A 13,669-nucleotide genomic window follows, 5' to 3' on the forward strand; every position below is an offset into this window, starting at 1 on the left:
AAAGAAATCTTCAAGTTCGAAATGGAAATGGCTATGCAAGAGATGAGACAAATGCACGACCAACAAATCCGAGCTTTGTCAAATCAGCTAGTTGAATCCAGCCGTTGTACCCAGGACGCCGCAGTTGATAGCAATCCGGAAGTGGACGAAGTCGTCATGGCCGACGCACCGCCCAAGAATACTGGTGGTGGCCCCACTGAAAATAACAACGCTGGGGGTGGACCCACCAGTGATGACAACACTGGGGGTGGTCGTATTATTCCTCTCGAAAATTATCCAAAACAGGGTATAGATGAGACCGAAAAGATGAAGGATCTCGAAAGAAAAATTGACGCCCTGATGTCTGCTCGAGAGGTGAAGAAGACCGGTATTCCGTGTCCTTACCCGAAAGAGTGGGATTCGATCCCGTATCCGGCGAAATTCAACCTGATCAACTTCACGCCGTTCGACGGGAAAGGCTCACCCACTCAACACCTGATCTATTTCAAGTCCCATTTGGGAGTGATCTCTGGCAACGAGCCTCTGATGGTCCGGTCATTTGTTGGCACCCTTCGCGGGCCCGCCTTCGATTGGTACCGCCGTCTCAAGCCCGGAAGCATCAACAGCTGGGAGGACCTGGAAAGCAAGTTCCTCGCCCAATTCTTTGATGATGACACCGAGGTGTCGATCAGGACACTCTTCGACGAGAAACAAAAAGGCGGAGAGTCGGTAGATACCTTCATCAAACGCTTCCGCAATCAGGCAATGAACTGCAGGGATCCCGTCACGGAGGAATTCCTCTTGCAGACTTGTCAGAACAACTTGTCCATTAACATCTTGGACGTGATGGGAATAGAGCCGCTCAATACCTGGAAAGAGTTGAAGGCTCGAGGAGAACAGGCTGAACGCTTCATCAGAAGGCGAAAGGTCGAGAGAAACCAACCGATGGTTAACCCTCTGGATTCGGATCTCGTACCTCATGAGGAAGAGGACGTACCTGCAGCAGTTATTGACGATGATCAAACGTCACAACAGCAGTCCTGGGAACAACAGGAGAATTCAGACGAGGAGCTCCAAAACGAGTACTCGTTCAAAGACGAAGACGTTCCAGCTATTTTCGAGACCCTTCTCGAAAACAACAAAATCAAACTCCCGCCCATCACGCATCAAGAGGAAGATGGCGATTCTGCGGATCCAACGTACTGCGAGTACCACAGAAGGATCCTCCACCCCACCAAGGAATACACTCCGAAGAGTATACGAGTATAAACTGCTTCTCAAAACTCCGACAAGTATAAGAGTATAAACTGCTCCTTGACACTCCAAAGAGTATATGAGTATAAACTGCTTCTCAATCCTCTGACCGGTATAAGAGGTTAAACTGCTCCCTGACACTCCGAAGAGTATATGAGTATAAACTGCTTCTCAACACTCCGAAGAGTATATGAGTATAAACTGCTTCTCAATCCTCCGACCGGTATAAGAGGTTAAACTGCTCCCTGACACTCCGAAGAGTATATGAGTATAAACTGCTTCTCAATACTCCGAAAAGTATACGAGTATAAACTGCTTCTTAAGATTCCGACAGAGTATATGAGTATAAACTGCTTCTCAATCCTCCAACAGGTGCATGAGGTTAAACTGCTCTCTACATACTCCAATAGGTATATGAGTCTAAACTGTTTCCCACTTTTGACGGGAAGTTCCTGGAGAATATTACGCTAATATTCTTAAGGATAACCCGGTCAAGTAACTAAGAATAATATCCGAACCAGTTCCGCAGAGGAAACTGGGGGTGGACGAATTATGTGACGGGAAGTTCCTGGAGGATATTACGCTAATATTCTTAAGGATAACCCGGTCGGATAACAAAGTCAAACCCAGTTCTAAAAGAGAAGCCGGGGGTGGATAAACCAATGCATCGGGAAGTTCCCAGAAGAATACCACATGGGTATTCTTAGGGATAACCCAGTCATTTTGGAATTGATGAATAAGAAATTCACATTCGAACTCTGAAGGTCAGAATGTCTTTTCGTATTCTCATCAAAATTCTCTAACTCTTATGAGTTATTTTCGTGAAGTGAGATCCAATCCTCTGATAGGTTAATCTTTCCTCACCAAACCATCCGCTGATCAAATTAAACGACAGGGGATCCTTGGTCAAACCTTCATACAGTTAGGACCACAATCAAAATCCCCTCTCGATTCTCCCAACGAACGAGAGGTCCACTTTCAAAATCGAGTGATCAAACCTTCCGACAGTTAGGATCATCTCAAACTCCTGCTTGGTCAAACCTTCCTACAGTTAGGACCAAAATCACAATTCACTCTCGATAAACGAGAAATTCATCTTTGGTTCAGTAACCAAACCTTCCGACAGTTAGGGTTATCTGAATCTTTTCGATTCTCGGAGTGGAGATCCCACTCCTAGTTTCACCATTCTGGATTCTGGGGGTGGAGATCCCACCCCAAGTCTCCTTTCCGGCCGAAGATAGAATATAAAATTCTTCCTCTTCAGCACCGGGAGATAGAATATAAAATTCTTCCTCTCCCGTTTCTCAATCTGTCTTTGCTTTTAGAAAAGACACGATTGTCAAATCCGGGCACTCGATGCACGGGGAATTTTATCCCGAAGCCTGAGTAGGGATAAGTCAACGCCTAACACGCGTTGCCGGGTAGTCTATTCCCGTGAGAAAGACGAAGTCTACGTATTCAATATCGTAGCACTAAAAGGGTTAACTCTTTTAGCTTAAACGTCACATAGGAGCGGACTTAAACAATCCGCATGCTAGCCCGACTCAAACGGTAGTCGGTAAAGGCTAATCAAATCCGTTGAAGGCTGGGGATTAGCCAAAAATCCTAAAGTCAACGCCTAACACGCGTTGCCGGGTAGTCTATTCCCGTGAGAAAGACGAAGTCTACGTATTCAATATCGTAGCACTAAAAGGGTTAACTCTTTTAGCTTAAACGTCACATAGGAGCGGACTTAAACAATCCGCATGCTAGCCCGACTCAAACGGTAGTCGGTAAAGGCTAATCAAATCCGTTGAAGGCTGGGGATTAGCCAAAAATCCTAAAGTCAACGCCTAACACGCGTTGCCGGGTAGTCTATTCCCGTGAGAAAGACGAAGTCTACGTATTCAATATCGTAGCACTAAAAGGGTTAACTCTTTTAGCTTAAACGTCACATAGGAGCGGACTTAAACAATCCGCATGCTAGCCCGACTCAAACGGTAGTCGGTAAAGGCTAATCAAATCCGTTGAAGGCTGGGGATTAGCCAAAAATCCTAAAGTCAACGCCTAACACGCGTTGCCGGGTAGTCTATTCCCGTGAGAAAGACGAAGTCTACGTATTCAATATCGTAGCACTAAGAGCGTTAACTCTCTTAGCACAACGTCACATGCGGAACGGACTTAAACAATCCGCATGCTAGCCCGACTCAAACGGTAGTCGGTAAAGGCTCATCAAATCCGTTGATGGCTGAGAATTTGCCAAAAATTCTATAACTACGAGTCATTGACGCATCAACTCCACTAGTTGGTCTCGTGACTTGAGCACCCAACAAATTCAGGATAAAATCCACACATGCAAATGAATCAGCTTTAACAGTTGGTCCTGCAGCCCCAACATTCAGGACCGCGATGCTCCAATACCTTAAGAGCTTAAACTGTGTATACTCCAGCAAACGTACGAGTATAAACTGTGTTAATGGCGATTCGAAACCCTAAGGGTCAACGCCGGTCAACGCGTAACCCTAGGTCAACGCCAGTCAACGCGTTGCAACACAAGTCAACGTTCGACGATTCAAAACCCTAGAGTCAACGCCGGCCAACGCGTAACCCTAGGTCAACGCCAGTCAACGCGTTGCAACACAAGTCAACGTTCGACGATTCATAACCCTAGAGTCAACGCCGGCCAACGCGTAACCCTAGGTCAACGCCAGTCAACGCGTTACAACAAAAGTCAACGTTCGACGATTCGAAACCCTAAGGGTCAACGCCGGTCAACGCGTAACCCTAGGTCAACGCCAGTCAACGCGTTGCAACCAGAGTCAACGTTCGACGATCCGAAATCCTAAGGGTTAACGCCGGTCAACGCGTTGCGACAAAAAGCCAACACACGATGATCCGAAACCCTAAGCCAGCACAATGTGGCGGAGGTAGTTCAAAGTCAACTCAATGACACGAGCCAAACTCAATTCATCAGCTGCAAACTCGAGACTCCGACGACGGCCAAGCGATAAACGCAGCGCCGGAAGAACTTCGAACATCAGCCGTTCACCTTCTCCAAGTGATTCCCATGGTTTGTCATTCAAACTTACCCGAAGAAGGTGGCATAACACTAGAGGCAGCAGGAGCAATGTCGGAGGTGGCAGAAATAGGGTTTCACCCCTTTCCTTTTGAAGTAAGAGACTTGACGGTGTAGGCATCGAAAATTGCCTATAGGTCTCCACGAACGGTTCAGTGTTAAAGAGCGACGATGAACGTCACCATCCGATCCACATGAGTCCAATTGATGTCGACGAATGACTGAAGTGAATCGACGAGCTACGTGAGCGGATAGGATTTCGGAACAACGAAGACCCGGCCCAATCGGGAACCCGGCGGTGTTCACAAAAAGGACAACGCCCTTCGTGCCTCAACCACTCTACAGATAATCCAATCACCAGAGCGGATCGAACTCTTCGTCAAGCATCCAACGCACCTGGAATCACTCAAATCCGAGTTCGGACGAAGAATCTACGGGGAAAACAATCGAATGCACCTCAACAGGTCTCAGGAATTCCAAAACACCCCCAGGGGTGTCTCGGAAATCCCGAGACACCCTAGGGGTGTCTCGGATTTCTAGAGACACCCCAGGGGTGTCTCGGATTTCTGGAGACACCCCAGGGGTGTCTAAGCCCCCTAGGTGCCCCATTGCCTATAAATAGCAACCCCTTTGCCTCATTTTAAAGGAGGAGGATTTTTGGAGAGCCTTGGCGAAGCCCTGCCGCAGTGAAGAGTGGTCGAGCGCTTCAACAAGGAGAGGAGAGGTCTACATCAGCGCCTTCATCACCCGTTCCCTCTTGGCCTTAGTATTAGCCCTTGGCGTTAATACTAAGAAGAGCTAATATCTCGCTTAGCCGAGATAGACGCTTTAAAACTTCTAGATCTCACGCGGATCGACGAAGTTCTGCTTCTATATCCCTTCGCGGATAGACGAAGCTCTGCCCGATTTTCTCAGAGCAGATCTGATTGCCCGGTGGTCCACGGATATCAACATCCCCGTCACAGGCCAAAGACCCACGCAAGCAAGAGATGATAAACGGATCTTGCGTTTGTTTGAAAAGAGTTGTATTTCTTTTGTTTTCATTGTGTACAAGTCTTATAAAAAGGCTATCTTTTTGTTTCATTGTAACGATCGAAGTTGTAATGAATGCAGCAATGAATACAACAACTTTCCCCGAAAACAATAAAATTTGTTTAATATAAACTTCACAAAAATTAAAATCCCGTGAAGGTTGAAAGTAGTTTACCGTTTGTACCGAGTTTTTTGGTTAGCGCTAATTAATTAAGGACATAACTTCATGAGATTTTAAATTTCGTAAAGTTTTTCAATTTTATTTGCAAATTTTGACTAGCTGGCTGAAACCGGTCGAGATTTACAAATAAACCTGAAAAGAATCGATTTTTAACAATAAATTCCTAAAAAGGTCTAAAACTAAAATTTATCTTTTGAAGTTCTTAGGCTTGAATCTAATCCTCTACTTGGTATTACGTAGAACTGGGATTAAAGTGGGACCGGCACTTTGCTTTAAAACCCAAAATCAGTTTTATCAAATACCGACCCCAACCCAGAGCGATCGGGACTCCCCCTTCCGCCTCTAAAAAATTGATCGCGATCTCAAAAATCTTCCTCTTCAACTCGATCTCGAGCTCTCCTTTCAAGCTCGAGCTCGACCTCTGGCCTACGATCTCCTCTTTCTCGAGCTCGAGCTCCACCTTCGATCACCTCTGGCCTCCGATCTTCTGTCCTTCGATCTCCACTTCTCGATCTCCGATCTCGTCTCCTGCCCCCCGATCTCCACTTATCTCCGATCCCCAATCCTCAGATCAAGAGAAGGTAAGTTTAGATTCTAGGGTTTTTTCAAATTACAATTATTCCATATTTTGATTTTCTAGGGTTTTAATTTTTTTCAATAGATATGGGCTTTACCATCTGATTTCTAACAGCGCTTTTGTTTTTAAAAAAAAATACTAATGATCTGCTCTCTTTCAAATTTAGCTTTTGTATTGTTTAGTAGCTTTGTGGTAATGGGAAATGGCGGAAATTTAGATTTTTTTAAGGTAATTTATAATTTATAATTTGCTGCTAGCCAAGAAATTTTGGTTGATAGCTCATGGTGCCATTATAGTTCATAATATTTGCATGATAGAATTTGTCAGTTCTTTTTCTCCGTAGCTCTACAGATTAATTTCTTCTAGTTTTCTTCCCTTCATATTCTCAATATCGGAGTTTATATTCCTGCAAAAAATCAGTGTTCCCATTCTACATTTGATCGTGTAGAATAAAAATAGCAAGATTAAGGTCTATTTCTGCATCTGATTGGCTAGTGTTCAATATTCCTTATTTTCTTTTATTTTAAGAAAAGAATTGTACCTATGCAAATAGCCAAATTAAACCAAATTATTTTTCAGAATTGGCTTCTTAATGCTTTCCCTTTAATTTCTCTCAAGAAGTGAGCACTGTTGGATGGGAAAGTTAACAACTCAAGAGCTTCTCCTAGATGTGGAGGGTAACAAGTATCAATCAATGAAAGGATGAGGGATTGATGGTTAAAATGTCATTGCCATTTCAGTGGGAATTTTAAAAAGCACTTGGACCCAAATAATAATAATAGGGTAATAAATACAAACTCAGCTTATCCAATGTTTTCTGTCTAATGTCTATTTGCCTAATCTTAAGTACAGAGAGAATGTTTTTCACTGGTTTTTTATATATATTGGAAAAATTAAGGATCGTATTTTACAAAAAGGGAGGCTGTAGTAGTCTCGAGGAAGTAGAGTATCTCCTGATGTAAGAAAGTTTGCTTTGGCGTAGATATGTACGTCTTGAGAGTAACTTAGTTTGTCGCTACACAAGAAGTTGATTGCATGGCATGAACGAGGTCTCAGAATCAGAAACATGATCAATGGCAGGATCAAAGAAGGGACCATCGTACTAGTGTAACATCAGAATGAAATATTTTTCAGTATTTGGTTCATGTCATGATAAACTAATGCACTGATTGTAAGGGAAAATGTGTGATAATCTGTGATAAATTCAAAAATATGATGAGATATCATTTCATCTTTAACTATGAGAACAGAGAGAAAGAAATCATAGCTTAGCTTACCTTGTGATTACAGAACTTCTTCAATAATTGGAGAAGGCAATGGAGGAGAGATGGAGATCTTCCATTACATTCTTAAGATCTTAGGAAAAGTCTAAGATGATAATAAGCTGAGTTCAGACCTTCAAATAATTCAGCATAGGCTGTCTGCTGACAACTGAGATTGAGCCCAACCCTATTGTTGTCCCGAACAAAAATATGGTCTATAATAAGGTCCGACTGAGATTGAGCCCAACCCTATTGTTGTCCCGAACAAAAATATGGTCTATAATAAGGTCCGACAACAGGTCCTACATTTTTTCGTGCATTCTTAGGTAGACATTTTTCATATTAAAGAGAAGTGCTCCATAGCCAATCCCACTTGCTAGGAAAAGCTTGACATGGCAATAGCCTGAACTTATGAATTCACATAACTGTACAAAAATGATGCAACAAAAAATAAAGTAGTCACAATCTTCACCTGAATTAATGAATAGCTTTTCCCATTGACAATTTCTAGTCGAAAAGAAAATATTTTACTTTTTTTAGCAGGGCTTCAGCAGACATGACATCATAAAGTTTTTGCGTAAGGATCTCTTCCTCTACCTGAAGGAATGGATAACACTACTAAAAACTGTAGCAGTCCCAATGGTTATAACCGTTAGGGCTGAGCGTGTCCCCAAAGGTTACAACCGTTGGGGCTGCTAAAACACCCGTTAGGGCAAATCGCGTTGGGACTGACTTTGCCCCAACGGTTGAAAAACTTGCTCTACTGGTTACAACCGTTGGGACAATAAATTTTCATTTTTTAATTTTAAAAATAGAAAAAACACCCTAACGGTTGGAACCGTTTGGGCCTTAATCAGCCCCAACGGTGGTAACCGTTGGGGTCTTAATTAGCCCCAACGGGTTACCACCGTTGGGGTCTTAATTAGCCCCAACGGTGGTAACCGTTGGGGTCTTAATTAGCCCCAACGGGTTACCACCGTTGGGGTCTTAATTAGCCCCAACGGGTACAACCGTTGGGGCAAATACCTAATTAAAAAAAAAAAAATTACATTCAAGATTAATCACTCTTAATAGAGACAAAAACACAATGCATACACACATGTTAAGTGTGACAAAAGATAACATTTGTATTCATAAGCTTTAATCAAAACTAGGTTCTACAATACATCCAAATGCTTTGCGACAAGATTAACAACCTCTAAGTACATAATTTAAACCAACAACTATAACAAGCTATCATTCTTTTATGTAGACAACAAAACACACTATAAAACACAGTGGAGCTTCGGTGAAGCACAATACTGAATGTTCCCTGTTCTTTTATTCATGAACTGTAAGATGAAAGGATTCCTCATTCATCCTCTTCTTCACTTTCTTCGCTGTCCTCCAATGTGAAGTGGTTGAAGTTCTCTTCCAAAGGTGGAAATCCATCTTTTGAATCGTAATCAGATCCAGAACCGACTTTTTATCTAGAAAGAAAATGGGAAGTGTTACATCAATTGGCCTAAGGGCTCATTTGATAGACCATTAATCTTGTAGCACATGCGTCAATATTTCCGGTGAGTAACTTCACTCAAATTCCTCTGAGGGCTTTCTTCAATGGTAATTTGACATTAAAAAATATGAATAAAAAATATATAAATCCTACATAAACAAGTTTTAACCTAGAGATATTAAGAAAGAAGCTTTCCAATGACAATGAAAATAAAAGAGGTTAATCATCAAGACAAGTAAAATATACAAAACATACAACGTTATTTCTCTGTCAAGGTACGCAATGCGTATCGAATGTTTAGGCACTTCGCAGCAAAGTTTATAACTGGGATAGACTTGTAAAAATAGTCCGTAGCAATATGTACAGATTAAACATGTGGCATGCTATTCTAATTGCAAATTTGCAATCATAAAAGGAGGGAAATAGGACCAATTTAAGATAAATTCCCACATGTTACCTATGTTTAAGGAGAACCCCATCTGCATAGGGCGAAAGGACTGGCAGTAACATCTCTAACATTTTAATCCATCACCGATATCTTCTGTTGGTTCTAATTTCTTTGAGAAAAAAAGCTCTTGCTACCATGACATAACTGAGAAAAAGAACAAGATAAACAGCGGTTAAACATGAGCACAACAAACTATCAACCATGACTATGATTTATATGGATACAACATCATTACTTCTGTAAGGGATTCTCCGCAAGAACAATGTCTAGCACTTGCATTGTTCTTGTGGGGCATCCAACTGCCTCTCATGCAAGAACTGCTGAAGATGATGGAGATCAGCATGTCCGGCATACTTGATGGCAACACCAAATTCCTTGTCGCCACTGAGCATCAGAATAGCAAACATGAGCATAACAAGAAAAACTGCAATGCTAACAGCAATAAGCAACACAACAAAGGTATTCCCTCACTGCTCCTTTTCAGCTATAATATAATCTTAAAACTGCTGAAATGTAAAGAGCAAAGCATCAGAATAGCAAACATAAGCATAATAAGAAAAACTACAATGCTAACAGCAATAAGCAACACAACATAGGTAATCCCTCACTGCTCCTTTTCAGCTATAATATAATCTTAAAATTGCTGAAATGTAAAGGGTAAAGCTCCAGCAGTGCAAAGAGCTTTCCTGCCATCATAGGCTGCTGTAAGACAGGTAGTCCTTATAAATGTTCACAAGCTCACTAATAATCTTCCTACAAACAGCCCTTGAAGTCACTTCTGGTGTTATGGCAACCTCCTCGAGACAAAGAAGTGAGCTAACATGACCTTTGGTGAAACCTAAAATTGGTTTAGAACACCAAATAGCTACATCAGTCCCCACTGCTCAAGATCTCTCTGGTGAAGACATGCATACTTTGAAATCATATGGGCCAACAAAATACTCAACTTTACAATCATCCACAGATCTTATTCTCATTTTGAAGGACTCATAAAATCCATTAGCACCAGGTAACTCGCACAAGCTTCAAAAATTGCTCAACCATGTTTTTTAATATATCAGACTTAGCATGAGAATAAGATTAAAACATGAGTTACCAGCTGCGAGGTCCGATTTGGGGAGGAACAATTAGGGTTTTTTGAGGGAGATCCGGCGGCAGACTGCAAGATCGACGAGCCCCGACGACGACGGTGACCTTCGACGGCGACAGACGGCGGTTGTGGTGACCTCCGGTGGCGGAGGCAAGGTCCGAGTTAGGGGGAGAGGAAAGGGAAGGACGCGTCGGGTTAATTTTGGGGGGTTTTGGTGTGTGGGAGAGAGAGAAATAGAGAGAACGGGGCCTCTGTGGGGTTAATATTCCCTCTTTTTTTTGGGCTAAAATAAATGGGGGGAAAATTTTGTGGCTAAAAATCTTGCCCCAACGGTTTGAACCGTTGGGGCTGGTGAAACTTGCCCCAACGGTTTGAACCGTTGGAGCTGGTGAAACTTGCCCCAACGGTTCAGTCCACCCGTTAGGGCAGAGCTTACCACTGTAAGTAGTTTGAGCAAGAAAGAAGCTAATATGAGAGACAACAACTTAAAGAAAGCATGTATCATACTATATATAAAAAGAGTTTATGCTCCACCTTCGTATTATTTTTGTGTTCTCCTATTTAGATGGGGCCCACATCCTATGCACCATATTGTTTTGTTTGTCATCTATATACATGTGCCCATCACAATTGAACCCAACCTCACTTTTAATCTTAGCCACACAAGCCCAACTCTGCAACGTCACCCTCTCCGATTCATCTTCTCCAAGACTCCAACACATCGGCGCGTCGACCTCCTCTCTACTGTCTTGCTTGCGTCCTGACCCATTACCATCCACCATCTCAGTCGAAACCAACACGCCCACTGATGTTGTATGCATTCAATCGAATTACTAACTTCGATTTACAACATGACGTTGACGAGTTTGGCATTTTGCTGTACGCGTTGTGTTGATATGGGCATGTCAACGAGTTCCATGAGTTCTTTACCATTGTCAATCCTGATTTAGAAGAAAGTTATGCCAATTATAGTATACATGCTTTTCGAAAAAGAAGAAAATTATGCCAATTATAGTTTCGAGGAGAGGAGTCTGTGGGGCCATACACAATCCATATGTGGGACATTTGTAATATATTTTAGTGAAATGTGTCTTGGAACTTCTTTTTTCTTGGGATATACATTTTATCAGCTTATACCCTTACAGATTTACTCTTGCTTTTAATGCAGGATAACTATTCTGACTGAAAATGGACGCAAAGAACTCCGCTAATATGTTCAAGTGAGATTTTCCCCTCTGATTCATTTTTTTACTAAAAAATTTCTTCCACATTAGTTTATATCTTTCTCCCTTTGTGGTATGCAGACATCTGGAGAAGCAAAGTGAAGTCCTCATGGAATCATATAGAGCCATGTCGCATGAACTGCATAGACTTCAGGTAGGTACTTATTTATGATTGTTTTTATAGTATACATGCTTTCTTTAAGTTGTTGTATCACATATTTGGTTCTTTTTTGCTCAAACTACTTATCCACTACTTATCCATTCCTTCAGGTAGAGGAAGAGATGCTTATGCAAAAACTTTATGAGGTCATGTCTGCTGAAGGCCTGCTAAAAAAGGTAAAATATTTTCTTATCCACTAGAAATTGGCAGTGGGAAAAACTATTCATTAATTCAAGTGGAGATTGTGATTATTCTGTTTTTTGTTGCATCATTTTTGTACAGTTATGTGAATCCAGAAGTTCAGGCTATTGCCATGTCAAGCTTTTCCTAGCAAATGGGATTGGCTATGGAGCACTTCTCTTTAATATGAAACATGTCTACCTAAGAATGCAGGCAAACATGTAGGACCTGTTGTCAACCCTTATTATAGACCATATTTTTGTTCGGGACAACAATATAGGATTGGGCTCAATCTCAGTTGTCAGCAGAAAGCCTTTGCTGAATTATCTGAAGGTCTGAACTCAGCTTATTATCATCTCTGACTTTTCCTATCAAATGAGATTGGCTATCAATTACTCCTTTATTTGAGAAAAACCTAAACAATAATTTTATGCAGCTATTTAGGACACTCGGTGCACCAAATTTGGTGAATGGAGAAACTTCACGTAAAACCCAGGAGGCTCTTTTTGTAGATTGAAGCTTGCTGTACCACACTATTAATGTTCGTGTTTAGGGTTTGGGTTTCGGAAGTGAACATCCACATTCCCTAGGCAAGAGTCTAGAGAAAGATTTAACTGACTGACTACTGTATTTATCTGCATTCATCTATTGGACATTGCACTAGCCCAGAAACAAAAACTTGATGCGAATACACTAGTAAAAAAACTCAACATGTGGAAGACATGAGCATGCTAGTCTGATTGATCTAAATCCTTATATCATTGTATAGTAGTCTGAATAATCGGAATTTATTTGCAACTAATTTACTATGCAGATTACTGCAAACTAAGCCCTAATCTTGTTATGCAGAAGGACAAACAAAAGGATTCACGCCACGTTGATATGAAGGAGAAAGACAAGGATTCAGATGATGAAGAGAATTTGTCTTCTGAGGAGGAATTTAGCGCGGCACCTGGACTATAAATGCCCAACCTGAAACCTAACTGTTCACAGATTTGCGAATGCTGACATCTTTCTACCGTCTTCAACTTCATTCTGTGTGAGGAGCTTATCTCGTGAGGGTCAGAGTCCATTTCTGAAAAGTTAACATGTTAGCTCTTCAGCCATTTGAGGGAGAACAGTCTGTAAGAACAAACGCTTGCTGCTTGCCATTTTGTTTCTTCAATTAAAAGCAAAACCTATTCTTGGCAAATTGGTGATACCTCTGTTTGATCTTTCCTTGGATTAAGGGGGAATTGTATCATGTAAAAACAATTTCTCAGGCTACCATTTTTTTGTATGCAATTTGTTCGAGGTCTCTACTTTACCTAATTGGATGTGAGTTCATCACCTCGAAACTCCGATGTTTTTTGTAAAGGAAGAAACTCAATATTTGAAACCATGCAGTCTATCTTCAACTGTCTTTTTTCCCTGTTGTGATAACGGCTTCTGAGTATGCCTGTGGCGTGTAAGCCGAGGGATATGGATTGCAACGGTTGCCTATGGTATTCAATGAGTAGTGTTCCTTGTTATATATATTTTTATTTATTTTTATTTGGAGAAATACCTTGTTATGTATTAATCATGTGAAAATTTAAGAACACCCTACAAATCGGTCTGCATGCCTATGCAGCGTCAGTAGTATGCTGCTTTAAGACTTGGTTTCGAGCAAAAATGGGAGGTTGCATTTGGAAGCGGTGATTAGACTATTAGAACTTTACTCAGAACAAAAAATAAAAAAAAAAAAAAAAGAA

At 41.5% G+C, this 13,669-nt stretch overlaps 1 protein-coding gene across 2 annotated transcripts; it reads left to right on the top strand.

Annotated features, from left to right (window-relative positions):
- Positions 5,790-13,333, top strand: LOC109820578. 2 transcript variants are annotated; one of them, XM_020386735.1, is made up of 6 exons: positions 5,790-6,082; positions 11,542-11,593; positions 11,678-11,750; positions 11,867-11,932; positions 12,039-12,269; positions 12,786-13,333. In XM_020386735.1, exons 2-5 carry the CDS (start codon positions 11,562-11,564, stop codon positions 12,159-12,161), a joined length of 294 nt encoding a protein of 97 aa, XP_020242324.1. In that variant the 5' UTR covers positions 5,790-6,082; positions 11,542-11,561; the 3' UTR covers positions 12,162-12,269; positions 12,786-13,333. The 2 variants fall into 2 exon arrangements, with proteins under 2 accessions (XP_020242324.1, XP_020242325.1); XM_020386736.1 differs by lacking the exon at positions 12,039-12,269 and having other exon boundaries at positions 5,793-6,082.

The sequence above is a fragment of the Asparagus officinalis genome, chromosome 8, assembly GCF_001876935.1.
Source record: "Asparagus officinalis chromosome 8, Aspof.V1, whole genome shotgun sequence".
Lineage (NCBI taxonomy): Eukaryota > Viridiplantae > Streptophyta > Magnoliopsida > Asparagales > Asparagaceae > Asparagus > Asparagus officinalis.